The sequence below is a fragment of the Lissotriton vulgaris genome, chromosome 10, assembly GCF_964263255.1.
Source record: "Lissotriton vulgaris chromosome 10, aLisVul1.2, whole genome shotgun sequence".
Taxonomy (NCBI): domain Eukaryota; kingdom Metazoa; phylum Chordata; class Amphibia; order Caudata; family Salamandridae; genus Lissotriton; species Lissotriton vulgaris.
The window spans coordinates 522,071,903-522,097,156 of record NC_141698.1 but is presented as its reverse complement, the minus strand read 5'-3'; the positions used below and the strand labels follow the sequence as shown (position 1 = coordinate 522,097,156).

The window sequence follows — 25,254 nt, the reverse complement described above, 5'->3', positions numbered from 1 at the left end:
CCCAGTTTTTTCTGATGATGGCCCCACGTTGTCGCACTGAAAAATTATCCGAAGTAAACGGACGTAAGCGCGCTAGGGTGGGACTCATGTGTCCTCGCTGACAACACGGAGGACATCGGGGCGCAGTCACGTGGTGCTGTCCCCCCCGGCGCGCAGTGAAGCTGTGGCAAAAATTTTTCCGGGTCCAGTCTCATGCCTGCGGATAATTCTACGTGAAGGAATCTGCGGCTAGCATATTCTCTACCAGATACATTGTTACAGAAGGTAAGTAACTCATACCTCGAGTCGATAGACTCCTGGTTTCGTAGGGATAATCGCCTTTCAGAACTATGGGAACTATCAACGCATGATGTCAGTGATGGACCCACACTGCCTGTGTCTCTACTGCCTGGAGTGCGACCTCGACTTCAAGTCGTGCCCCGACTGCCGGGCCATGGTGCTGAAAGTTGCTGGAAGTCCGGCAGTCGACTCCGCGCAGCTAAAGTCCCTGGGCTCGTCGGAGGTTGAGGGACCGTTCGCAGAGCAGTCACCATCGTTCCTCTGGATCCAAGTATTCGCACTCTGGGTCAGGTAAATGGAAGCATTCCAAAAAGAAGTCGAAGAAGCGTTGTCGGTCCTCTGCTTCCCCTCACCCGTTGCGACTATGGGTGCAGTTGCCACCCGCGCTGCTGCGGCAGAGCCTGAGACGTCGCCGCCGGCCTACCCACCTTTTCCAGGTCCGTCGGTGATGCCTGCTCAGGTGCAAGAGTTTCTTGCTGCCATGGCCCGACTCTTTGGACTTTCTAGCCCTGGCGGTGGCCTTCGGGGCCCATGGCCCACACTGGGGGGTCCTCTCCTTCCATCGCCTCTGGCTCCGCAGGACACACCGGGATCCGGCATCGGAACCCGGTTGACGCTGGTTGACCTTGTAGCACTTGCATCGACGTCGACCCCACTGCACCACCTCCGTCAGCCACTCCTCAGAGCAATGTCGTCCCCAGTTTCAGCCCTTACCCGGACACAGTGCTGGATCGGCGCCGGTCGGCGCAGATTCCAAAACTGATGGGGCCCTTTTTCCCCTATGTCTGTCCTCCTTATTTTTAGACTGTTACGCAGACTTCGGGGGAAGGGGAGGACTCTGAGCGGTCTGATGACCCTCTCACACAAGTGTCGTTATGATCCGGACTGGGTAGAGGATTTGGGGGATGCCTGTGGTCATGACACCTCACCTGACCTTGGCGTTCTATCTCCTCCAACCGTGGCTACGGATGAAGGAGCCTGTTACGCAGTGGTGTTGTGTAGTGCAGTCGAGGCCCTTGAACTCCCTACAGTGGCCGTCCGGACTAACCTCCTGATAGAAGTGCTCGAGGCGGTGACAACCTCTTCTGAGCACTCGCTGCCCTTTATTGAAGCACTTTTTGTGTTGTTTTGGTCACCTGGTCCAGGCCCAACACAGGCTCCTGTGGACAGGAACGTGGCCTGACGCCATCACCTGGCTCCGGGCGTCCCCCTCTTTTTCTCTCTCAACACCCCAATCCTGAGAGCTTGGTTGTCCAAGCCTTTGCTTCCCAGAGCACATTCTCTTCTGCCCCTTAGGGAATCCAAGAAGCTGGAGCAGCTTGGCAAGAAGCTCTTCATCTGCCAGCTTGGGGCTGCGCTCGGTGAAGACTGCATGCCTCTTGGGCCGTTATTCCCACTCTGTGTGGGACATGGTTGTGCAGGTGCTGCCAAACTGTTCGGAGGAGGCCCAGACAGTACTCTACCAAGCGATTGCTGCTGGGAGAGACGCAGCTAAGTTCACAATCCGTTGTGGGCTTGAAACAGCCAACTCGCTGGGCAGGCCGATTTCCACGATGCTGGCGCTTAGGCGCCACTCCTGGCTGAGGACAACTGGCTTCTCAGGGGATGTCCAGAACACTCTTATGGACATGCTCTTTGATGGCATTCGCCTCTTCGGCAATAAGGCGTTGGATAACTTTCAGGACTCCTGGGCTACGGCCAAGTGCTTGGGCCTGTCGGCCACTCGGTGTCCTCCGCCTTCAGCTTTTCGCTCCTTTCGTGGCCATGGAAGGGGTGCCCCACCACGTACGCAGAGCCACAGGCTACAGCAAAACCAGCGTGGGGACCATCGAGGCGGTTCAGGGGGCCAGCGGGGTGGGTCAGTCCACCTCCAACCCCGCGGCATCCTCTGCAAAGCCTTCCTAGTCCAGAATTTCAAGCCCATCAATTGCCAGTGGGTGGCAGAATTCACCGTCATCTCCTCCACTGGCGCAACATCACCTCGGACAAGTGGGAGCTGCAAATTGTCAGACAGGGCTACTCCCTCCTCTTCGAGACCACCCCTCCCGCCATGCCTCCTCAGTACCATTGCATGTTGGGGGATCACTTTCCACTTCTCCAACAGGAAGTTGCGGCCCTCTTTGCCAAGGGGACCATTGAGCGCGTTCCGATGCCAGAAGTAGGTCGTGGTTGCTACTCCCACTACTTTCTGGTTCCAGAGAAGGACATGGGCCTGCATCCTATATTGGACCTTCGGAACGTCAATCGCTTCCTCCGGCAGGAGAAGTTCAAGATGCTCACACTTTCTCAGGTCACTTATTTTTATTTCCCTGTCCTACCGGCCCATCGGCCTTACCTGTGATTCATGGTATGCCATGAGCACTTTCAGTTTACTGTGCTCCCCTTTGGCCTTACCAGTGCACCTCGGGTGTTCACTAAACTGCTGGTGGTAGTCGCAGCTCAACAGCGCAGATCAGGGGTTCCAGTCTTCCCCTATCTCGACTGGCTGTTAAAGCCAGGCTCGCCCAAGGCAGTCTTCTCCCACCTTCAGACTACGGCGACCTCCTGCATTTGCTAGGGTTCTCCATCAATGTGCCAAAGTCGCACCTGATTCCCTCTCAGAAGCTCCTCTTCATTGGAGTGGTTCTGGACACGGCGCAGGTTCAGGCCTATCCTCCCGAACGGCGAGTCCAGGATATTCTGGCTATGACTCCGATCTTTCAGCCTCTATCCTGGATTTCAGTCAGGATGACGCTGAGGCTGCTGGGCCTCATGGCCTCCTGCTGGTCACTTATGCTAGATAGCATATGCGGGCTCTGCATTGGGACCTTAAGTTCCAGTGGGCGCAGCATCAGGGGAACCTGTCTGATTACGTCCAGATCTCGGAGGGCACTGCACAGCAGCTGCAGTGGTGGCTCATGAACAGACTTTGGCTCCTGGGCAGATCCCTCTCCATTTCCCAACCGGAGCACACAATGGTGTCAGACGCGTCCCTCCTGGGATGGGGGGGCCACATGGGAGAGGCAGAGATCAGAGGCCTCTGGTATCCAGCGGAGTCCAGGCTTCATATCAACCTTCTGGAGCTTTGGGTGATCCGACTTGCACTGAAGGCCTTCCTTCCCTCTGTCAAAGGGAAAGTGGTGCAGATGTTCCCAGGCCACACCACCGCCATGTGGTACTACAACAAACAGGGAGGAGTGGGGTTGCAGGCCGTATGTCAGGAGGCTCTACGCCTCGGACATGGCTGGAACAGCAGGGCATTTCCCTGGTGGTTCAACACCTGGCAGGTTCACTGAACGCCAGGGCGGACAAACTCAGCCACAGGTCCAGTATGGATCACGGATGGCGTCTTCACTCGGATGTGGTGCAAGGTCTCTTTCAGCAGTGGGGAGAGAGAGCCTTGGTTAGATCTATTCGCCACCAAAGAGAACACACAATGTCAGCAGTTCTGCGCATTGGAATTTGCAAGGCGGCACTCACTATGCAACGCTTTTCGTTGCGAGTGGAGTTGCGGTCTGTTGTACGCCTTTCATCCTATACCACTTCTTCTCAGAGTGCTGAAGATCAGGCAGACCGTCCCAAGTCATTCTTGTGGCTCCGGACTGGGCTTGAGGCGTATAGTATCCTGAGCTACTTGGTATGACCATCGATCACCCGATCTATCTGCTTCTTTGGGAGGATCTTATGTTGCAGCAGCAGGGGATGGTCCTCCACCCGAACCTGTCCAGCCTCCACCTGTGCGTGGAGATTGAGCGGCGGCAGTTGATTCCTTTTGACTTGCCTCCTGAAGTCTGTGATGTCATTCTGCCGGCAAGGCGTCCCTCCACTAAGTTGGACTACGCCTGCAGGTGGAACAAATTTGTAACATGGTGCACAGCAAAGGCTGTGGACCCCTTCATGCCCCTCTTTCAGAAGTTCTTCTGTTTCTTCTTTCCTTGGCCTAGCAGGGCTCTGCTCACCCTCAAGGGCTACCTTTTTGCGATTTCGGCCTTTCCCAGGCTCCCTGATCAGCCCTCTCTTTTCAAGTCCCCTGTTGTAAATAGATTTCTCAAAGGCATTACTCATCTTTTCCCTCCTATTTCTTTCATAATGCCACAGTGGGATTTGAATCTAGTACTTGCATATCTAAAGTGCGCTCCCTTTGAGCATCTGACCGATTATCCTCTTAGTCTGCTTTCCTGGTTGCCATCACCTCTGCCAGGAAAGGGAGTGAGCTCCAGGCTCTTTCTTGTAAGCCACCTTTTCTATCTGTCCATCCAGACAAGATTGTGCTCAGGACACATCCATCCTTTCTACCAAAGGTAGTCATTGCCTTTCACATCAGGCAGACCATCACTTTGCCCACCTTCTTTCCGCCTCTGCATCCTTCTAGAGAGGCTCTACCGTCTGGACCCAAATCCTGCTCTCTCCTTTTACTTGAACCAAAGTTCCGGGTGGTTGACCAGCTCTTAGTTTGCTACGTTGGCGCGAAAAAAAGGTTGGGCCGAACACAACCGGATTATCTCCCGATGGAGTTGTCTTGTATATTGGAGCTGGTTATTCTCTGGCTAAAAAGGATGCTTTGTTGAGGCTGGGCGCCCATTTCACCAGGGTGACTATAGCCACTATTGCATTAGTAAGTGGTGTCCCACTGCTCGATATTCATCTGGCAGCTACTTGGGCCTCGCTGCACACTTTTACTAAGCATTATTGCCTGAACAGCCAAGTCCAAAGAGACTGCTTCTTTGGCCATTTTGTCCTCAGACTTCCTGGTGTGATCTTGGTTTGCAGACCCACCACTGGGGCTGGTATTGCTGGGGTATCTATTCTATAGTAAGGAATCTATCACTCTGTTTTTTTCAGATGAACAAGTTACTACCCTTTGGTAACGATATAATCTGTAAGAAACATTAGTAGTGATTCCTTACTGCCTCACCCATCCTCCCCGTTCTGCAAACTGATTTCTAGGGTTAAGGTCATCCCTTTCAGGACCCTAGTTTCAAGGCACCAGTAGTCAGTATCTTGCATGGCTCTGCGGTCCTGGCATGGAAAGTCGTGTACAGAACTGTTAGCGCGAGGGCAGCGTCTAAGTAGCTGCCGCGATGTCATCCCGGCGATCACGACGCCACCTTCCAAAGCGCAGGGGTACTGCTGATGAAAACTTTCTGGGTTCAGTCTGACGCCTTGGGTTAATTGTAAGGTATGGAATCTATCACTTCTAATGTCTCTTACAGATATATCATTACCGAAGGTAAGTAACTTGTGCATTAATTAAAAACTCTTAATTTAAAAAAAACATTTTTCTACTTTGTTCCTAGAGATGACCCAGAAAATGACAATAGTGAACTGCCAACAGCAAAAGAATACTTCAGAGATCTTTACCATCGTGTTGATGTTATATTCTGTGATAAAACAATCCCCAACGATCCTGGATTTGTCGTCACATTGTCTAACAGAATGAATTACTTTCAGGTATAAATTTTTATTTTGCTCTTTAAGTGTTAGTTCGCCATTAAATGTTTTTCACCTAAAAACCTTAATTCTGATCGATACTTCTAACTGCAGATTGCTGTCCTTTTGAATTTTCCCAGGTGCTGAACTGAATCAGAACTTGTTCTAGCAGGTGATCCAAAATTGATTTTTCAGACTGTGTTCTAGGGAAATGCCCCCCTCCCTTTGAAGTCCCCAAGCTTTAAACTGTTGGAGGTTTTTAAAACCTCTGTCTGTGCTGCTTAGGCTCTATATATGCCTTGAAATCCTCTTCGACAAATGCACCCTTACATACCTAAATGCTGTCGGGATAAGGGAGGCAAAATTGTACTTTAAAGAGCATGAGAAACTGGGCAGGTGATGTTACAAATAGACTTGCTCAAAGTAGTGCTCTTGACAGCACTCCAGGTGACTCTCCAGTTTAGGTCCCAGTACCCCTCCAATTCAGTGCCCTCAGGTAAGTCAAAGACTTAGCCAAGAGATCAGTTACCTTTTTTTATTCTTTTGTACATCTGGGCTTCACAAGAGAAATCACCTTAAATGCAAATAGTTAAACCTGCTTTATTCTTTTTCCCAGCACTCCTACTTTAGAGAGAAGTCTGGCAGTCGGCATTTGAGGGGCCCAACTCTCCCCAATTAAGCTGAATCTAAGCCTGCGCAGAGGCAGGTCTCGGCAAGCCCCAAGTTTGCTGGCCTGTGGTTGACTGAGAATGTGCCCTCTTTCTTGCATGGTAGCCCCCCCCCCCCACACTTTTTGATGAATTGCTGATTGACTTAGTCTGTGTGCGTCCTGGGCTCCTGCTAATCGGGTACCTACGGCCTATGTTCCTTCCTTAAAACTGCATTGAAGCCTAAACCTAATTGGCATCTCTGGCTACATGTCAGCCCCAGGTAAATTGTACCATAGATACACAGGGCACTGTGACCAGAGAAGGCCTCTAAAGGCTGCAGCACTTATTGTGCCACCCTTAGAGGTCCTGTACCCTGACACTCACACACTGCCGTTGCCAGGCGTGTCTTGGTGCAGAACAAATTGAAGAGTCGACATGGCACACAGCCCTGTGTCCCATGCCCACAAACCACTGCCCTGGAATACATCAGTCACCCCTCTAGTGTGGTGTCCTATGCCAGTGGGGAGGGTACAGGTGCATGAGCCCTGTATCCCTACAGTGCCCAAGTCTATTCCTGGGTACTGTAAGTGCAGTTCTGCCATTGAGAGTATATGGGGCTGGGAGTTTGTCATTATGAACTCCACAACTTCATAATGGCTACACTGAAGACTTGGAAGTTTGGTATCAAACTTCTCATCCCATTTAACCCACACTGATGCCAGTGTTGGATTTACTGTAAAGTGCACTACAGAGGGCATCTTAAAGATGCCCCCTGAAACGTGGCCAACTTCTAGTGGCCTGACTGAGTGGCTGCTTAGGCTGCCACAAACAGACATATTTCTGGAACCCAGGGTCGAGAACCTGCTGCTCTCAGGGTCCTGAAACAATGTACATCCTGGGACGAGGTGCCAAGCCTCCACCCCTAAGGTGACCACTATATCAAAGGGGTAACCCAAATAATCCAACCGCATCTGGGTAAATAAGCACATGTAAATACGCACATGTAAATACACACAATGCGTGGGAACAAAAATATACTTCACAGAAAATCGAAGGAAAACTTAAATTATTACTTCCAACGAGGTTCACTCTCCAGATTAATCATATACAAATTAATATCATGGACAGAAAGCAGTTTAAGCAAAAACTTTTTAAGCAAAAAATGTATCTGAAAGAAACCGGTTGGTGTTAGATTCCTTACCTTAGAATATCCCCAGGCGTCAGACTGGATCTGGAAAGTTTTCGTCAGCAGTACCCCTGCGAGTCGGTAGGCGTCATCTGTGGTTCTGTTTCAGTTGTCTGCGTCGTGATTGCCGGGATGATGATGTCTTAGTACTTGGACGCCGCCCTCGCACGCTGACGTTGGTTATTCTTTTTTCCGTGCCAGCAAGCGCAGATCCGGGAAGAGCAGTATGTAGGAGAGTAGGGTCGGCTTCCTATGGTCACCCCCACTTTTTGCTTTTGCTTTACTGGTTTTCGACTTAGATGTAGCTGTGGGCCAGATAATCAGACAAACAGCCCAGATGCACTCTCTAAATTCACACCATGTACTCTAGGTACATCCAATTCGGAATTGGTTCACCTTGTCAGCCCATGTAGAAGTGTACCCTAGGTACTCAGGGCATAGGTGTAACCAAGGCCTACCAGGGGCTGCAGCATGTATTATGCCACCCCTGGCTGGCCACTCAAATACACAACTGGATGATCACTCAGCTGGGGCAAGGTCGTGTAATCCCCCCTTGCTTAGGTGTAGTATTCCTATACCTACTTACATATAAACATACAGTAACCTATAAGTCACTCCTATGGCAGGCCTTAACAATCCTGGAGGCAGAGTGCTTGGTTATGTGTGAGATGGTGCTCTAGCATGAGCTGAGCCTGTCTGCAGCTTTCGGAACCATGTCCTTATAGCTGTTATATGATATTGCCATACCATATACTTTTAAGTGCATTATGAACCTTGCGGTTAAATGCTAACTTTGTTTTGGCTTTATCTAAACATGTCATGTAAGGTGTCATACGCTTTGGAATACTACCCCCTCGCCAATTCTGGCGACGGGGGTAGCATACCACCCTTCTAGAGGGAGAAGACATGTTAAGTCCAACGATCCCGGTTAAAGTTAACCAGAGCCCCAGCATCACAAAATGGATACTGCTGCCACAGACACAAGTCTGACCTCCTGCTGCTGGGAGTCCTTCCAGTCACGGAGGTTTGGACAATAGGTTTCCTGCTTGGGGAGGTGTGAGCACCATCCCAGACAGGAGGATGTGTATTGGGACACGGAGGGCTGAATAGATTGAGACACTGCCTGGAGCACACTAGGTGCTTCATGCATACCCCAGTTCAAATACGGTTGCTGGAGTACTCCAGCCCCAGCTCTGGCGCGACACTGGACAAAGTAAAGGGGGTGTAACCACCCCCCTTCCTGGTCCCACCCATAGGAGGGACCTAGTGAGCAAACCAGCCCCCTTTAGTTGTATAAAGGTAGGAGCTGACCCAGGAAACTTTAGATTAATCCTGAAATCGAACTGAAGACGAAACACTGGACCCTTCGACATTCAACCAATCTGAAGACTGAAGAAATCTCCCTTGTGGCCAAGGAGCGACCACCCTGGGCAACCAGGCACCATCCAGCACTTAGATACCTTGCTTTGTCCCTGTTCCCGCCGGAACCCGAGCACAGAGCCTGACAAGACCTCGACTGACCCCACTGCACAACTCCAGCACAGCTGAGCCCCGTGGAGGGCGTCGGAACCCGTGGAAGCAGATATCTTGGAAAGACATCGACTTGCTAACAGCACAGCTCCTGAGGCCTCCTCGAAGCTGTGCACTGGGGACTGAGACACCCCGACACCGAGCTCCACCTGCACCGAAGACCAGCCCTCCACACTCAACGAGATCTGCGTGGGGCCCTTCTGCTTGTGTTCTGCTCGACGCGTTGTCCGGTTGCTGGCCCGTTGGCTAGTAGCCCTCTGACGACGATCCTTTTGAGAATCCACCGCTGGTCTGGTTGCTCCAGACTGGCTTCCCTGCAAAGGTGAAGTACCTCGGACCCTCCTGGTCTGCACCAGAAGCTCCTTGTGTAGCCTGCGTGGGTTGCCTTTGCTTAGGCTTGTTGGCTCCTATCTTGAAGCCGACCCCTCCATCTGCGAGAACCTTCGTAGAACAGCTCCTCTCCAGCACCTGGTTGTCCTCTACGCCTCCTGGTCCGCGTGGCTGCAACAACAAGCTTCAATACAGCACCTGATTGCTCCTCGACGACGTCTGGTTCCTTCCTGGTTCCACCTGGTCACTGGCTAGTGACCTAGACTCTGTCCCCTCTGCTTTCAGGTCTTCTTCATCCTCAATCCACCCGGTAATCTTCCTCCTGGTCGCCTGCAGCATCTTCTTCCAAGGCTCCATAGGAAACAACGAGAAAACCCGACACACTTTGACACCTATACACCCGCAGCCCGTGGGTGAGGTGACGCAAGTACTTCGTGCTCCTGTAGGGATTGACTATCCTAGTGTCCAGTTTTGTTAGTTGTGTAATCCTAGTTAGACTGGAAGTGTCCTAAATCTTAATTTACTTCCCTTTTTACGTTCCTATTGACTTTCTATTGACTCTCGCGTGAGAGTACTGACTCTGCACGCGCCGCCTGTGGGCCTCCTACTCCTAACCTAAGGGTCAGATAGTGTAGCCCCTGCGATTCCCTAGGCCTTCTCCTTTCCCAAGTCGTGGTTCTTATACCACTTACTTAGTATATGGTTTTACGCGCCCCTAGGGTCTAACTGTAAATTGTGCTATTTGAAGTATTTCTGAGTATATCTTATGTGCTTTTGCCTCTGACCTCATAAAGAGTTCAGAGGAGTGTGTTAGTAAATAGTCATCGCTCTAACCCCCTCCCCCACCCAGCACTCGCGCGATCTGTCTGAACCCGTCGAGGCGCCTTCGGGCCCCGTGGGTCCGACTTCAGCCCTAGCGGGCCGGTAGCTCTGGCCCTGGCGCATTCGGGTGCTTGGGCCCCCGTGCCGTCGTCGACTCAGGTCCCGACGCAGCAAGATCCAGGCTTGGATCCGGGTCGTCGCCAGTCGATCCTCAAGACTCCTCTGCTGGCGCAGACCGAGAGGGTGTCGCTCCCAGTGCTGTCTTAGGACGACCCCGGTTTCAGCTCCTGTCCGGGTGCGACGCCGGAGCAGTGCCGCTCGGCACAGTCTCCGGCGCCGATGGGTGACCAATTCACCTACGACCCGGCTCCATCATTTTTGCCTGGTTTCCAGGAGATGGATGACGAGGAGGACTGGGAGGGGGTCTGAGGACACTCTGGCACAGTAGTGCCAGTTAAGCCAGGACTGAGCAGATGAGCTGGGGGATGTCAGTGGTCTAGACACTTCGCCTGACACTGGATTCATCTCTCCTCCCTCCGTGGCTTTGTAGGAGGGTGCTACTTATAGCATGGTGTTGAACAGGGCGGCCAAGGCCTTGGCTCTTGAGCTCTTTGTCGCGGCCATGAGGACTAACCTCCTCACTCAGGTGCTCAAACCGCAGGCAAGCTCCTCAGAGCCTCTTCTGCTGTTTAACGAAGCCCTCACCGACGTTATGATGGGCACCTGGTCCAAGCCCTCTACAGGCCTCCTTGTGAATCGGAACGTGGCCCGACGCCGGCTCCGGGCGTCCCCTGCTTTCTGTCCGTTCACCCCACCCCGAGAGCCTGGTAATTCAGGCCTCTACGTCCCAGACCGCATTCCCGACCGCTCCCCCGGATCGGGAATCCAAAAGGTATGATCAGTTTGGGAAGAAACTGTTCTCCACTCTGAGTTTGAGACTGCTGTCTGTCAACACCGCCTGCCTTTTGGGCCATTACACCCAATCTCTGTGGGATACTGTTGCAGAGGTGCTGTCAGTGTCCGTAGGAGGCCTGGACACAGCTCGCCCAAGCCCTGACGGAGGGGCGGGATGCAGCACGATACTAGATTTGTTGTAGACTTGACACCACAGACAGAGCGATTGCCACGGCGGTGGCGGTTCGCCGCCAAGCCTGGCTGAGGTCTGCCAATTTCTCGGGGGATATCCAGGCCACGTTCATGGACATGCCCTTCGATGGCCATTGCCTCTTTGGCGAAAAAGCGGATAGTACTCTAGAGCGTTTTAAGGACTCCAGGGCTGCGGCCAAGTCCTTGGGCCTAGGCCAACGCAGCAAACTTATGCTTTTCGCCCATTTCGTAGCCAAGGAAGGGGCACCCCCACAAGTCCAGCGAGCCACAGGCCGCAGAACCAGTCTCAACGCGGACATGGTTACTGCGCTGGAGTTACCAGGGGACAAAGGCAGGGTCAGTCCACATCAGCCCCAGCAGCATCTGCCTCGAAGACTTCCTAGTCTGACATTTCAGACCCATTCGACGCCAGTGGGGGGCAGGGTTCGCAATCACCTCCCCCACTGGCGAACAATCATGTTGGACAGGTGCGTGCTGCAAATCGTCCCAAGGGGCTACTCCCTCCCCTTCGAGGCGACCCCTCCAGTCATGCCACTGCAGTACCACCGCATATCCGGGGATCACTTGCAACTTCTGCAGGAGGAAGTTACGGCCCTCTTGACCAAGGGGGCTGTCGAGCGCGTTCCTGGGCCAGAAGTAGGATGAGGTATTATTCCCACTACTTTCTGGTACCCAAGAAGGGCAAAGGAGGCCAACGCCCTATCTTGGACCTACGAAGCGTCAACTGCTTCCTCCAGAAGGGGAAGTTCAAGATGCTGACTTTGGCTCAGGTCCTAGCTGCCCTGGACCCAGAAGACTGGATGGTAGTGTTGGACTTGCAGGACGGGTATTTCCACATCCCCGTCCTGCCGGCCCACCGGCGCTACCTGCGGTTCACGGTAGGCCACGAGCACTTGCAGTTTACTGTGCTCCCCTTCTGCCTTACCAGCGCCTCACGGGTGTCCACGAAGGTGATGGCGATGGTCGCAGCTCATTTGCGCAGGTTAGGAGTTTGTCTTCCCCTACCTCGACGACTGGTTGTTGAAGGCGGGCTCGCCCCAGACAGTAGTCAGCCACCTCCAGACTACGGCCGACCTCCTGCACCAGCTGGGGTTTTCCATCAATGTGCCGAAGTCACACCTGTGCCACTCCCAGAAGCTCCTCTTCATCGGAGCGGTTCTCGACTCGGCGCAGTTTCAGGTTTATCCTCCCGAACAGCGGGTTCGGGATATTCAGGCTCTGATTCCGGTCTTTCAGCCTTTACCCCGAGTTGCAGTCAGGTTGACGCTGCGGCTCCTGGGCCTGATCGCCTCCTACATCCTTTTGGTGCATCACGCACGATGACGGATGCGGGCTCTGCAGTGGGACCTGAAGTTTCAGTGGGCACAGCATTAGGGCAATCTCTCCGACCACGTCCAGATCTCGGAGGGTACTGCGAGTCAGTTGCAGTGGTGGCTCACAAACCGCGATTGGGTCAGCGGCAGATCTCTCTCCCTACCCAAACAGGAGCACATAGTGGTGACGGATGCGTCCCTCCTGGGATGGGGGTGCCACATGGGAGAGGGAGATCAGAGGCCTTTGGTCTCCGGCGGAATCCCGTCTCCACATCAACCTTCCGAAGCTGCGGGCGATACGGCTTGCACTGAAAGCATTCCTTCCCTCTGTCCGGGGAAAGTGTAGTGCAGGTGTTCACGGACAACACCTCCGCCATGTGGTACTGCAACAAACAGGGCGGGGTGGAGTCGTGGACCCTTTGTCAGGAGGGTCTGCGCCTCCGGACATGGTTTTACCCTGGTGGATCAACACCTAGCAGGTTCTCTGAATGCCAGGGCTGACTAACTCAGCCGCCTTTCATGATGGATCACGAATGTCGTCAGAACTCGGACGTAGCGCAAGGCCTCTTTCGGCAGTGGGGAGAGCCTTGGTTAGATCTATTCGCCGCAGAAGAGAGCGCGCAATGTCATCAGTTCTGCGCGTTGGAATTTCAAAGGCGGCACTCGCTCGGAGACGCTTTTCGTCGCAAGTGGCGCTGCGGTCTGTTGTACGGCTTTCCGCCTATTCCACTTCTGCCCAGAGTGCTGAAGAAGATCAGGCGCAACCGGGCCCAAGTCATCCTTGTGGCTCCGGACTGGGCACGAAGATAATGGTATCCCGAGCTACTCAGCATGTCGGCCGATCCCCCCTGATTTGTCTGCCTCTTCAGGAGGATCTTCTGTTGCAGCAGCAGGGGACGGTCCTCCACCCAAACCTGTTCAGCCTCCACCTCCACGCGTGGAGATTGAGCGGCGGCAGTTGAGGCCATTTGACTTGCCTCCTGAAGTTTGTAATGTTATTCTGGCAGCCAGGCGTGCCTCCACAAAATCGGTATAGTCCTACAGGTGGAACAAATTTGTGGCATGGTGCACAGCAAAGGCTGTGGATCCTCTCTCTGCCCCCTTTCAGAGAGCTCTGCTCTGGGCACTATCAAAGGCTACCTCTCGGCTATTACTGCCTTCTTGAGGCTTCCTGATCAGCCTTCTCTTTTCAAGTCCCCTATTGTTAATAGATTCTTGAAGGCCATGACGCACATGTTCCTCCTGTTCCTTTTGTGATGCCTCAGTGGGACTTGAAACTTGCTCTTATATTTCTGATGTGTGCTCTTTTCGAGCCACTTCATAATTGCCCTCTTCGTCTTCTTACTCTTAAGACTGCATTCCTGGTAGCCATCACCTCTGCCAGGAGAATGAGTGAGCTCCAGGCTCTTTCTTCTAAGCCTCCTTTCCGTCCATCCGGACACAGTTGTGTTGAAAACACGTCCTACTTTCCTGCCCATGGTGGTTACAGCCTTTCACCTCGGGCAGTCCATCACCTTGCCCACCTTCTTTCCGCCTCCGCATCCTTCCAAGGAGGAAGAGAGGCTTCACCATCTGGACCCAAAACGTGCGCTCTCCTTCTACCTTGATCGCACACGCCAGTTCCGGGTGGACGACCAGCTCTTTGTTGGATACGTGGGCGCGAAGAAGGGACGGGTGGTGCACAAACGGACCATCTTTCGGAGGGTTGTGTTGTGCATTAAAGTCTGTTACTCCTTGGCTAAAAAGGAGCCCCCTGTTGGGCTGAGGGCCCATTTCACTCTGGCCACGGCGGCACTACTGCCCTGGGTCGGGGAGTCCCCTTGCAGGACATCTGTCAGGCAGCTATGTGGGCCTCGCTGCACACTTTTGTTTGACACTACTGCCTGGACAGCAAGTCCGGAGAGATGGCTTTTTTGGCTGTTCCGTTCTCCAGGACTTTCTGGTGTGATCTTGGTCCGCAGATCCACCACCGGGGTTGGTATTGCTGGGGTATCTATTCTAAGGTAAGGAATCTAACACTAACCGGTTTCTTTCAGATGCACAAGTTACTTACCTTCGGTAACGATATATCTGCAAGAAACAGTAGTTGGTGTTAGATTCCTTACCGCCCCACCCATCCTCCCCGTTCAGCGAACCGATATCTAGGGTTAATGTATTTCCCTTTGAGGGCCCTAGTTTTATGGCACCAATGTCGGTCTCTGGCATGGCTCTGCGTTCCTGGCGCGGAAAGCTATGTACAAGAACTGACAGCGCGCAAGGGTGGCGTCTAAGTACCTGACGATGACGGACGCGGAGCCGCAGACGATGCCTACCGACGCGCAGGGGTACTGCTACGCAAAACTTTCCGGTTCCAGTCTGACGCCTGGGGATATTCTAAGGTGAGGAATCTAACACGAACTACTGTTACTTACAGATATATCGTTACGGAAGGTAAGTAATTTGTGCACCTGGTTGCGTTCCACTGGGTTCTCACCCGATGTCCAGGGCTCGCTCATGGACATGTACATTGATGGTTCCCGCCTCTTTGGCGATAAGGCCGATAACGCCCTGGAGCACTTTAAAGTCTCCCGGGCTACGGCCAACTCGTTGGGTCTTTCTACAAAGTACCCTACCACGCCTGGTTTTCGTTCCTTTCGTGGCCAGGGTAGGGGCACTCAGGTGCGTCCCTCCAACAAGCCTGTGCAGAACCAGCCTCAGCGTTGTTGTGGATTCCACAGGAGCGGATCTGGCAACCGGAGCGCGGGTCAATCCACCTCCACCCCCGCTGCTGCCGCCTCTAAGCCTTCCTAATCCGAACGGCTCTTCTCCGTCAGGAAGTCATGGCCCTCCTGGCCAAGGGGGCCATTGAGTGCGTTCCCGGTCAGGAAGTAGGAAGTGGTGGTTATTCCCACTACTTTCTGGTACCCAGGAATGAAAAGAGGGGCTTGCACCCCATCTTGGACCTCCGGGACGTTAATCGCTTCCTCTGAAAGGAGAAGTTCAAGATGCAGACTCTGGTCCTGACTGCCCTGGACCCTGGATTGTAGCGTTGGACTTGGAGGACGCTTATTTCCATTTTCCCGTTCTGCAGGCCCACCGGCGGTACCTGCGGTTCACGGTAGGCCAGGAGCATTTTCAGTTTGTCGTGTTCCCCTTCGGCCTTACCATTGCCCCTCGGGTGTTCCCGAAAGTGATGGCGGTGGTCGCAGCTCATCTGCCTAGGTTAGGGGTATCAGTCCCCTACCTCGACGACTGGCTGTTGAAGGCGGGCTCGCCCCAGACTGTAGTTACCCACCTCCAGACTACGGTCGATCTCCTGTATCTGCTGTGGTTCTCCATCAACATGCAGAAGTCACACCTAAATCCCTCTGACGCTCTCCTTCATCGGAGTGGATCTGGACTCTGCACTGTTTCGGGTTTATCCTCCCGAACAGCGTGTCCGGGATATTCAGACTAGGGTTCCGCTCTTTCAGCCTTAATCCCAGATTTCAGTCAGGATGACCCTCCGGCTTCTGGGCTGATGGCCTCCTGCATCCTGCTAGTGAAACACCCCCAGATGGCATATGTGGGCTCTGCAGTGGGACCTGAAATTCCAATTGGCACAGCATCGGGGCAACCTGTCCGATCGCATCCAGATCTCGAAGGGTGCTGCACAGCAGTTGCAGTGGTGGCTCACGAATCATGATTGGGTCAGTGGCAGATCCCTCTCCCTCCACCAACCGGCGCATACAGTGGTGACGGATGCGTCCCTCCTGGCATGGGGAGGCCACTTGGGAGAGGCAGAGATCAGAGGCCTCTGGTATCCGGCGGAGTCCTGGCTCCACATCAACCTGTTGCGTGTTTATCTAGGTTCCTGATCGATACTGTGACCTTATGCCCCTATTCGGCTATAAATCCATTTATTCCCTATATTGGCATAACCGTTCAAGTGCGATATTCAGAAAGTCATCTCTGGCCTCACACGAACAGAGCCACATTCCAGAATAGTTCTCTGCCACTTCCTTTGCAACCAATTAGTGCAATGACAGAGCCGAAGTCACTATCTGATATTCCTAGATTAACACTCCGAGTTCTTCAACAAGATAAAAACTCAGCAAACCTGGAAATCCCCGCTTGCTGTGTTTTGATTAGTAATGGAACTCTAATGAGCAACTGATAGCTATCACTTCCTAGTGACATCTTTAATTGACGTCTTATGTCCAGCAAACTTGCGTCAAACCAGGCACCTGTCAGGTATAAATATTACCAACGTTGCCTTAAGCAATTGCCTGTTGCTAGCTGTCTGCTACTGCCCCCGCTGTTAGCTGAAGCTAGCACCCTGTTGCTGCAGCCTGCTGCCCATCGCCCGAAGCTGCTGATACCATTATCGCTGCTAAAGCGCGAACGATGGTGTGGTGTAACTAGGAGCTGAACAGCCGTCCCTCTGCGAAGACATCCAGCAGAAGCCATCTGCCCGCGGACGCTGTCCCCCCTCCTTCTCCTTGACGCGCTGAAGAGAGACGCTGCCTTTCTCGTGCAGAGAAATCCAGCTCCAGCGTTTCTAGTCTGCCCTCGCGGGTGACTGGGATACCGAGTTCCTCCTGAAGGAGATACCAGACCTCCATCATTCTATTCAGAGGTATGGTGTTGACTAAACCCTTGTTGAGAATTCTTGAAGCAAACCTTGGCAAAACCAACTTAACTTAAAGCTACTTACTTACTCCCCTTCCACGTGTTAGGCTTAGGTCAGGCACACTGGGGTAGGCTTAGTTAGAAGCACCAGTTGAGTATGTTAGCCTAATGTATATATGAATGTGTATATGTTTTATTACTTTTAAACCATTGTATGGCTAAGAAACCATATCAATGCTTTTACAGTATTATCTTGCAATACTTATCTTACTGTACGTACTTTTTATAATAACAAGTCTTGCAATTGTGGCAATACATTTCTCTTGTACAAGAAGAAAGACTGTTCAATAAATGTTAACCCTTTATTGACAAACGCCCGTCTCTCTATTCTCTACATATCGTGAAAGTAAACTGCACTAACCTGACTGAGTGAAATACATGTCTATTGTTTCACACGACCCTAAAGATTGACTCTTGATCTGAGGAGCAAAGTTGTCATGTTGCACGGTTGTTGGAAAGCTGAATCTCTTCTTGTCTGTGCCAGGGAAGCTGATCACTTCCCATGCAGAGAAGAAAGTTTCCAGTGACCTCTGAGCTAGTTGGTAACACACCCAATTAAGTTTAGCATAGTCAGTGGAGGCCTGGAAGATCCGCACTTCTACATTGATACTACTGTTTGTTATTCCAATGCGCAGGGCCTAGTGGGAAACTAGGAACTACACTACATGGCGCCCAACGTTTGGTAAGGCGATAAACTAACGCAAGACGTTAGAGTAACTCAGTCGTGCATATTTCAGACCCCTTTCTCCCGTAAATACTCCAATAGACGTCTGGAGTGGGTGAAAGGTTAAAATCCGCCCGAACTCAGTAGGAAGAGATTCCTATGTAAAGCTCTGGTTTATTCAACGTTGAAGGATACAGTGTTCCAAAATATTGTGCACCTAATCTTTGTCTCCTTGGAGACCTACTCTGCAAACCTTGCATTTATACAATGCCAGGAGAAAACGGAACCACTGGGGCCGCAGCAGATGCGACTCAGCAAGGTCCCGAAGACACAGACCCGGCTGCAATTATCATCCCGGTCCAGTTAAGAAAATCTATAACTTTAAAACTTATAGAAAACGGACTGACACCACAAGGTGGTACAGTAATTTTCGTGATAGAGGCTCACGAATATCGGCAGACAGAGGTATTCTATTCATGGATAAACTTTCCAGCGGCAAACGCTGCAACAAAAGAGTTTCACTATTACAAAATAGAGGAACCTCCGGAAGAGTACGCTCCTTTCGAGGAGATTGAAATTCCACTTAAATTTCAAGAGCACCTGCTCTGGTTTAATGGCGCCCTAAAACATAATGATCACATTACCAGGCTCGGTCCACTAGGTAGACCAGGAGCAACGTGGCCGGTTCTAGCCAGCTACACACCACATCCGGACATTGGAAAAATGTCAAAAGAAGATCTCTTAGTTAACATAGGAGAATTAACAAAAGCTTATAGAGAGTTAGTAAAATTATTTATTAAAAATAATTCAAACACTCCTAAAAAGAGCTGGGATGGAAATAAACAATCCACTCCCAAGGAAAAAGTTTTCCAGTCCAGAGGAAGGTCTCCTCGACGGAGGGAAAGAACTCCGACTCGAGAACACCAGTCTCCCCAGAGGGAGCCCTCTTAGAAAAGATATAACCTTAGAAATAGGGATAATTTGAAAAAACCTGATAGATATCAAAGTATTGATACACGTCCCTCTTGATCTTTTCCACAGAAATCGGAAAGAAGAGGACAGTCAGACCCAGGAGAGCACACCAAGTCCAAAGACAAGGAACCTGCTTAGAGTAAAAAATCTCAATTTCCAAAAAAGAAGGTAGCCAGTATTAGAGTAATCAACCATGCCGAGAATACTGAGGACACAGTTGAAAAACGGGGAGTGGGCATTAACAATGTTGGACAGTGCAGCAGAAATCAGTATAGCGCGCAAGATCTTGATGAGTCATCTGGAGACAGTGGACACGAATGAATACATTCAGGTTGAAACTGCCGACACCAGACTTAGTGAGCCCCATAAAATATACGAAATAACATTGCGTATAGAGGGTGATAAGACTAGGAAAATAAGAGGTCTATTTTGGGATAAGCTCTCAAAAGGCTTTGATATTGTGTTAGCTGAAAAAGATTGGCCACCAGAGTTTGTCAGGGAGTGCCCTTGTGGCGAAGAAGTGATTATGCCTGCCTTCTCGAATCACATTCCGATTCACAAAAAATATACATATGCAAGGAAATGGGCAGTAGCCCAGGCACCGGCATTGTATAAAAATCATGTAGGATGGGATGAGGACTCACCTCCTCACAAAATCCAACTAAAAAGTGAACCAACTGCCCAACGGCAGTATCCCATTAAGCAAGAAGCTAAAAAACAGGTCAGGGAGATCTTAGATCAACTTGAGTACCAGGGGGTGATTGAAACATGCACCTCTCAAATGAACAATCCTTTTGTTTCCTGTCTCCAAGCCAGACAATTCATATTGTCTAGTTTTGGACTACAGACACCTTAATACATGTTGTAAAACATTTGCAGTACAAAACTCGCATAGTGCAGCCCTAATGAATAACATAGGAAAAAATATAAAACGACATTAGACGTATCTAATGGTTTCTTTTGTCAAAACATTGCACCGGAAAGCAGATGTTTGACCGCTTTCTCAGCATTTGGGTTCGCAAAAAAAATTGTCGACTCCCACAGGGGTTCAAGAACAGCCCAGGACTATTCTCAGCTAGCTTAACAGAGTTACTACAAATATATGATGATGAGGCATTATCTTACGTAGATGATATCTATCTCACAGACGACGACTTGGATACTCACTTGAAAAGAGTGAACACCATTATACTTGGGTTCGCAGCAGAGGGTTACAAATTCAACTTTAAAAAGTCTCGAATTGCCCATCTGACAGTATTATTTTTAGGATAAGAGTTATCAAGTGAAGGGAAAAGCCTAGCGGACAACTTCTTAGAGAAGTGCGCTGTACTCCAAGCTCCAAAAATGCTGAAGAATTTACAATCCATACTAGGTTTTCTGAATTTCGGAAGAACTTACATCCTAAATTACGCAGAGAGGGTTAAACCTCTCTACGAACTAATTAAACCTGATTTTAAACAAATCAATTGGACTCAAAAACACACAGAAATTTTGAGATCACTGCAAACAGACATGTTAGCAAAAACAAAATTAGATACTCGTGACAACACACGTGATCTTGTAATCCGAGTCATCCCAGGAAGATGCGGATTCACGTACCTAACCTCTAATGAGGGAGAAAAAGGTACCAATTTCAATGAAATCTCACTTGTACACACAAGCAGAAAAAACATTCAGTCACACAGAAAGAACTGTGAAAGCAGTGCAAATCGCATTAGCAAATGAACGAGAACTAGCACACGGCAAACGGATTAATATCCTTACAGCGGAATCCGCCTTCGAAGCGCTATTCAGCCCAGTAAACCTGCCTACAGGGTCACTGGATCCGAAATGGATACAGTGTATAGATTCTCTAGGAGCGGAAGATGTGAAATACTATTTCGCCCCGCAATTCGAAGAACTGAATGATTTAGAATATGAAGAAGAATATCCTCTGCCAATCGAAATTCTACCTCTCCCACAATACGCCTGTATAATCTATACAGATGGATTTGTACAGCATTTCAACGTAGAGAGAAAATCCCACGATGCAGCATATGCGATCATTAAAGGTCGTTGGCTGTGCGGTAAATTCAGACCGAAAGTAACAAAAACTGAATCTGTAAGAAACTGTTCGGTTCAGAGAACTGAAATCAGATGTTTGAAGATGGCGCTCGAAAATGCAGAACGTGAATTCCCGACACTTATCGTGTGCGATTCTCATTTTTGCGTCAACTCTTACAACAATAAACTGCAGAGGTGGATTGAAAACGACTACAAAGATGACACAGGTGCCACAATAAAGCATAAATTGCTCTGGAAACAGGTAGCTCTTTTACACAAAGAACTACAAAAGACTCACGTGATTCACGCACAGAGTCTTCAACGTGATGGCGTTCACGTTGCAGGGAATTCATTGGCTAATACAGCCACAGCGGAAGCAACTAAACCGGCTTCCGTAGCCACAAAAAAGCGTACAGATAAATACATAGACGGGGAAACTATGCTGGCAGTAAAAACGACCGTAAAAGGCGACTGTGCAGCACTACCCGTGAACTATTCACTCAATTATGCATACGTAATCAATGCAAACTCCGTTCCTTTTGCTCGAATCCCTGGAGTGGGGGACAGAGTAATTCCAAACAGGAGCAGGAGGGGCTTCCTCTTACTGGAAGCACACATGGGGTTGGGTCTGAGACATCAAACAATTAAAGATTCTCTGAAAGAATTGCAATCAGAATACTGGTGGCCAGGAATGAGCATAGATATTCAATGTTTTGCTCAAAATTGTGAAGACTGCAACAGAGATCGCAGTAAAAAACAGGCCAGTGTAGTTTCAGGATCCCTGCTAGACAGCATAAGGCGGTCTATCTGCGCAATCAAAGAAGAGAAGCGCGTCCCATTGTACACAGTTAAGGCTAAACACTCTTAAAAAATGTGGCCCCAGCGTTCGGCTGACGCTAGAACGGTTATAAAAGATTTGCGAGTCTTTATCGGCACATACGCAATTACCACGTTCCATTCTGACCAGGGTCCTGCTTTCAGCTCTCGAGCTTATAAGGAGGCCATGGCTAGCATGGGAATTGGGTTGCGGTATTCTTGTCCGTCGCACCCCGAAGGGAATAGTGTGGTAGAAAGAAAAAACCGTGACATAAAGCAATCTATAACAGCGAAGGTATTAGGTTCAGGCGCTGGGTGGGTCAAACATTTAATAAGTGTCCAGACTAGTCTTAATAACTTGCCAAGAAATTCTCTAAAAGGTTTCAGCCCATACGAACTATTGTTCGGAATTAGAATGAACATTCAGGACCTCGATAGTCAGATGTCAGTGGTACAAGAAAAAACAACAGATTTTGACATCAAAGATCGTTTGGCTGTTTTAAAGGAACTGAATGAAACAAGAAAATCCTTAAGCAACATAAAGTTAAAGCAACAGCCAGGTACCACTGACGAGGCACCACAAGAAACAGCCCCAGCAAGGCCTGTCTGGATTCCAAAGATTGGGGATCTAGTCAGAGAAAAGATCGCAGTGAAGAAGGAATTTGGGCCTTCTTACAGAAAAGCAGTACCTGTCTTGGCAGTCAGCGGAACAAGATCAGTTGTGCTACCGCCCCTTGCTGGTAAAAAGGAGAACAGAGTCGTGTCCATCGACCTGGTAAAACCACAAGCATGTGGCCTATAATCAACAGTAGGCCCAGTGGACTCCCAAGAAACAACAGAATACCCAAACTTGCAACAATTCAAGAGGTTCAAACTGAAAGACTAATCACATTCGATCAGCCTGCAGTGCACAGTGAAGGACTATGCAATAATGCCATGGAACTCGTGCCTCTTGAGACACAGATTGAAACAGTTTGTCAAGAAACAACACCAGTCTACACTAATGTGGCATCAGAATGTGCTACGGAGAGACAGATTGAAAGAACAATCCCATCAATTGACAGAACTGCCTCTGGTTATTTCATCAACTTAGACAACTTCTCTGAAGATCAAAACGACCCCGAAGTGTTGCCAGAAACAAAAAAGTATTCTAAAGAAAATACAACAGGACTCCTTCAACAAATCAAAGAATTATATCTGGATTCACCGTTGATTGAGCATTGGATTATTTCAGGGGTATTCATACTCCTACTATGCCTAATTTTAGTTTTAATTTTAATTTTAGGAAAGTTCATTACAATTGAATGGACACAGCAAGTCAGAACATCAACCTAGTCCTGAAACCACACAGATCATCCCATGTGAAGAAAAGAGAACTGTCAACAGTAAATGTCACAGCAATTCCAATACCTGGTGGGGGTAGTATGGGAGAAAACTGACTATGAGATATATGGTCCGGTCGAAATCCTGAAGTATCCTCATCAACTGAAGGTTTCCTTAAGTGACTTTGTAAAACCGAGTACATTCTTTGATGATTGGGACTTTAACAGTATTAATGACATGATGTCTGATTTAGTAATGTCAGCTAGATTCACAGATCATGATTATTTACAAGGTTCATCTAGTTATGAGCAGTTATTCTGTTACACACACTATGGTGATCACTATTTGCATAAATCTGCACAGCCTAGAAATGTTTTTATGTATAATCAATGGGAACATTGTGCTACACCACCTAAAAGCATTTCTAAAGCATTTTTTGAGAAATTCAAATACTTCTCAGGGTTTAACACCAGTGATGTAGAAACGCTTTATTACAAACTGTTAGATAAAACAGGAATGAAAACAATGCTGACAAATTCTAAATTGATATATTCAGAAGCATTTTATGACAAAATGATGACATTTGGTTTTGATTATTGGAAAGATAACATTGAAACGAAAACCATTTGGGGTACAAAAGATTGGCAGGTACAAGGCATTGAAGCACTATTTAGAACCTGCATGATACCAGAACAAATGATGTTTTTAAATGACACAATACACCAAACATCCTGTCTTGGCCTAGCTAAGATCAAAGACCTTAAAAAACCGTCTATACCAAAGCCAATACCTGAAAATGCAACTGCAGATATTGAGTTAGACGTATCACAAATTTTACATTTTAACAGAACACATCCTGATTGGAAAAAGTGGTTAATCTGGCCTACTGACACAAACAACTGTCAAGATAGATTCCTGAACAAAACACAGGGGTTAACAATGACCAGACTAGACCCGAGATACTCCCAGAGACAACATCCAGGGATGATAACAACATACAGTGTAGGGAAACTCTGCCTTGAATGGCTAACATCGTCCACACTGGCTGAAATTAAGCAACACTTGTCTTTACTAAAAGATGGTGCTGATTTGCGCGATTTCATTCTTGGACCACGCAAACAGCGTCAAAAGCGTTTCATAGCGACCAGTATCTATGCTGCTTACAACGAGGCTTGGAAAGTCAAACAAATTGAAACAGCTGAAAAAATACGAGAAATTGATCGTATTAATTTGGAGAAATCACTTTCTGTAGTAGACAATGGGTTAATGACTCTGTCCTCCAGAATATATTCGTTGGACAATATTGTATCCTCTGCCTTTGATGTGATAGAAAGAGGCTTGCTAATGTTACAACATGGCCAATCTCAATTACGTCTATTGTACAATTGGACTGGACGCTGCAAAATCTTCGTTCAGGCTATTTGCCTTGGCGTTTAATCAACACAACGTCATTATTTTCCATTTTTAACCTTACTGATAAACAGATCAGTTTGGCACAGAAAGGAGCAGACTATACAATCCTGAGCATCGAAAAACTTGAGAGATTACCATTGACAATGTCAGAGAGTCCTGTCATTGAATGGATAATACACGGAATTATCACAATTCCGATAACAACTTTCCGATTTAAAAAGTGCCTTGAGTACATACCTGCTGGCCAGTATGAACAATTGGGTAAAGGATATGTAAAATCAGAATGGAAATTACCATACACACATTCTTGCTATAGTGACAGCGACAAACATGTATTTCTTAGTGGTGAAAATTGTAAACATTCACTAAGCGGTATAATTTTGTGTCAGGGTATTAATTTACACGGAGCATGTGATGGAAATTCTAACAACCTTTCATGCCACCAGCTAGTCACACCCTCAACTCAGATAGAGCCCTTCTTTATGCAACTTGCAAACAGGAGTTACATTCTTAGAACGGATCACAGATGTGGCCTTTTGCCAGGGAAAAGTTATCTAGTAAGCGTAACATCCATGGTCAAATGCTGTATGCAGGCATTGTTCCCGAGTGAGCCTGCAGACACAGTGACTCCCATCTGGCCTCGTCTGAATCTCTATTCTATACGAATTGATACTTTAAGCAAAATGAAGTCTGTGCTTTTGCAGACAACAGTGCCTATAACGTCATCAAAAGAGACGTATGATCTTC

At 49.2% G+C, this 25,254-nt stretch overlaps 1 protein-coding gene across 2 annotated transcripts in view; it reads left to right on the top strand.

Moving 5' to 3' along the window:
• Positions 1 to 25,254, top strand: part of USP7 (ubiquitin specific peptidase 7) — a 1,528,604-nt gene that overhangs the window by 1,258,264 nt on the left and 245,086 nt on the right. For both annotated transcript variants that reach the window (XM_086941365.1, XM_086941366.1), the window contains exon 22: positions 5,556 to 5,709. In XM_086941365.1, the coding sequence (XP_086797491.1) occupies positions 5,556 to 5,709 (154 nt within the window). The remainder of the gene's footprint in view (positions 1 to 5,555; positions 5,710 to 25,254) is intronic.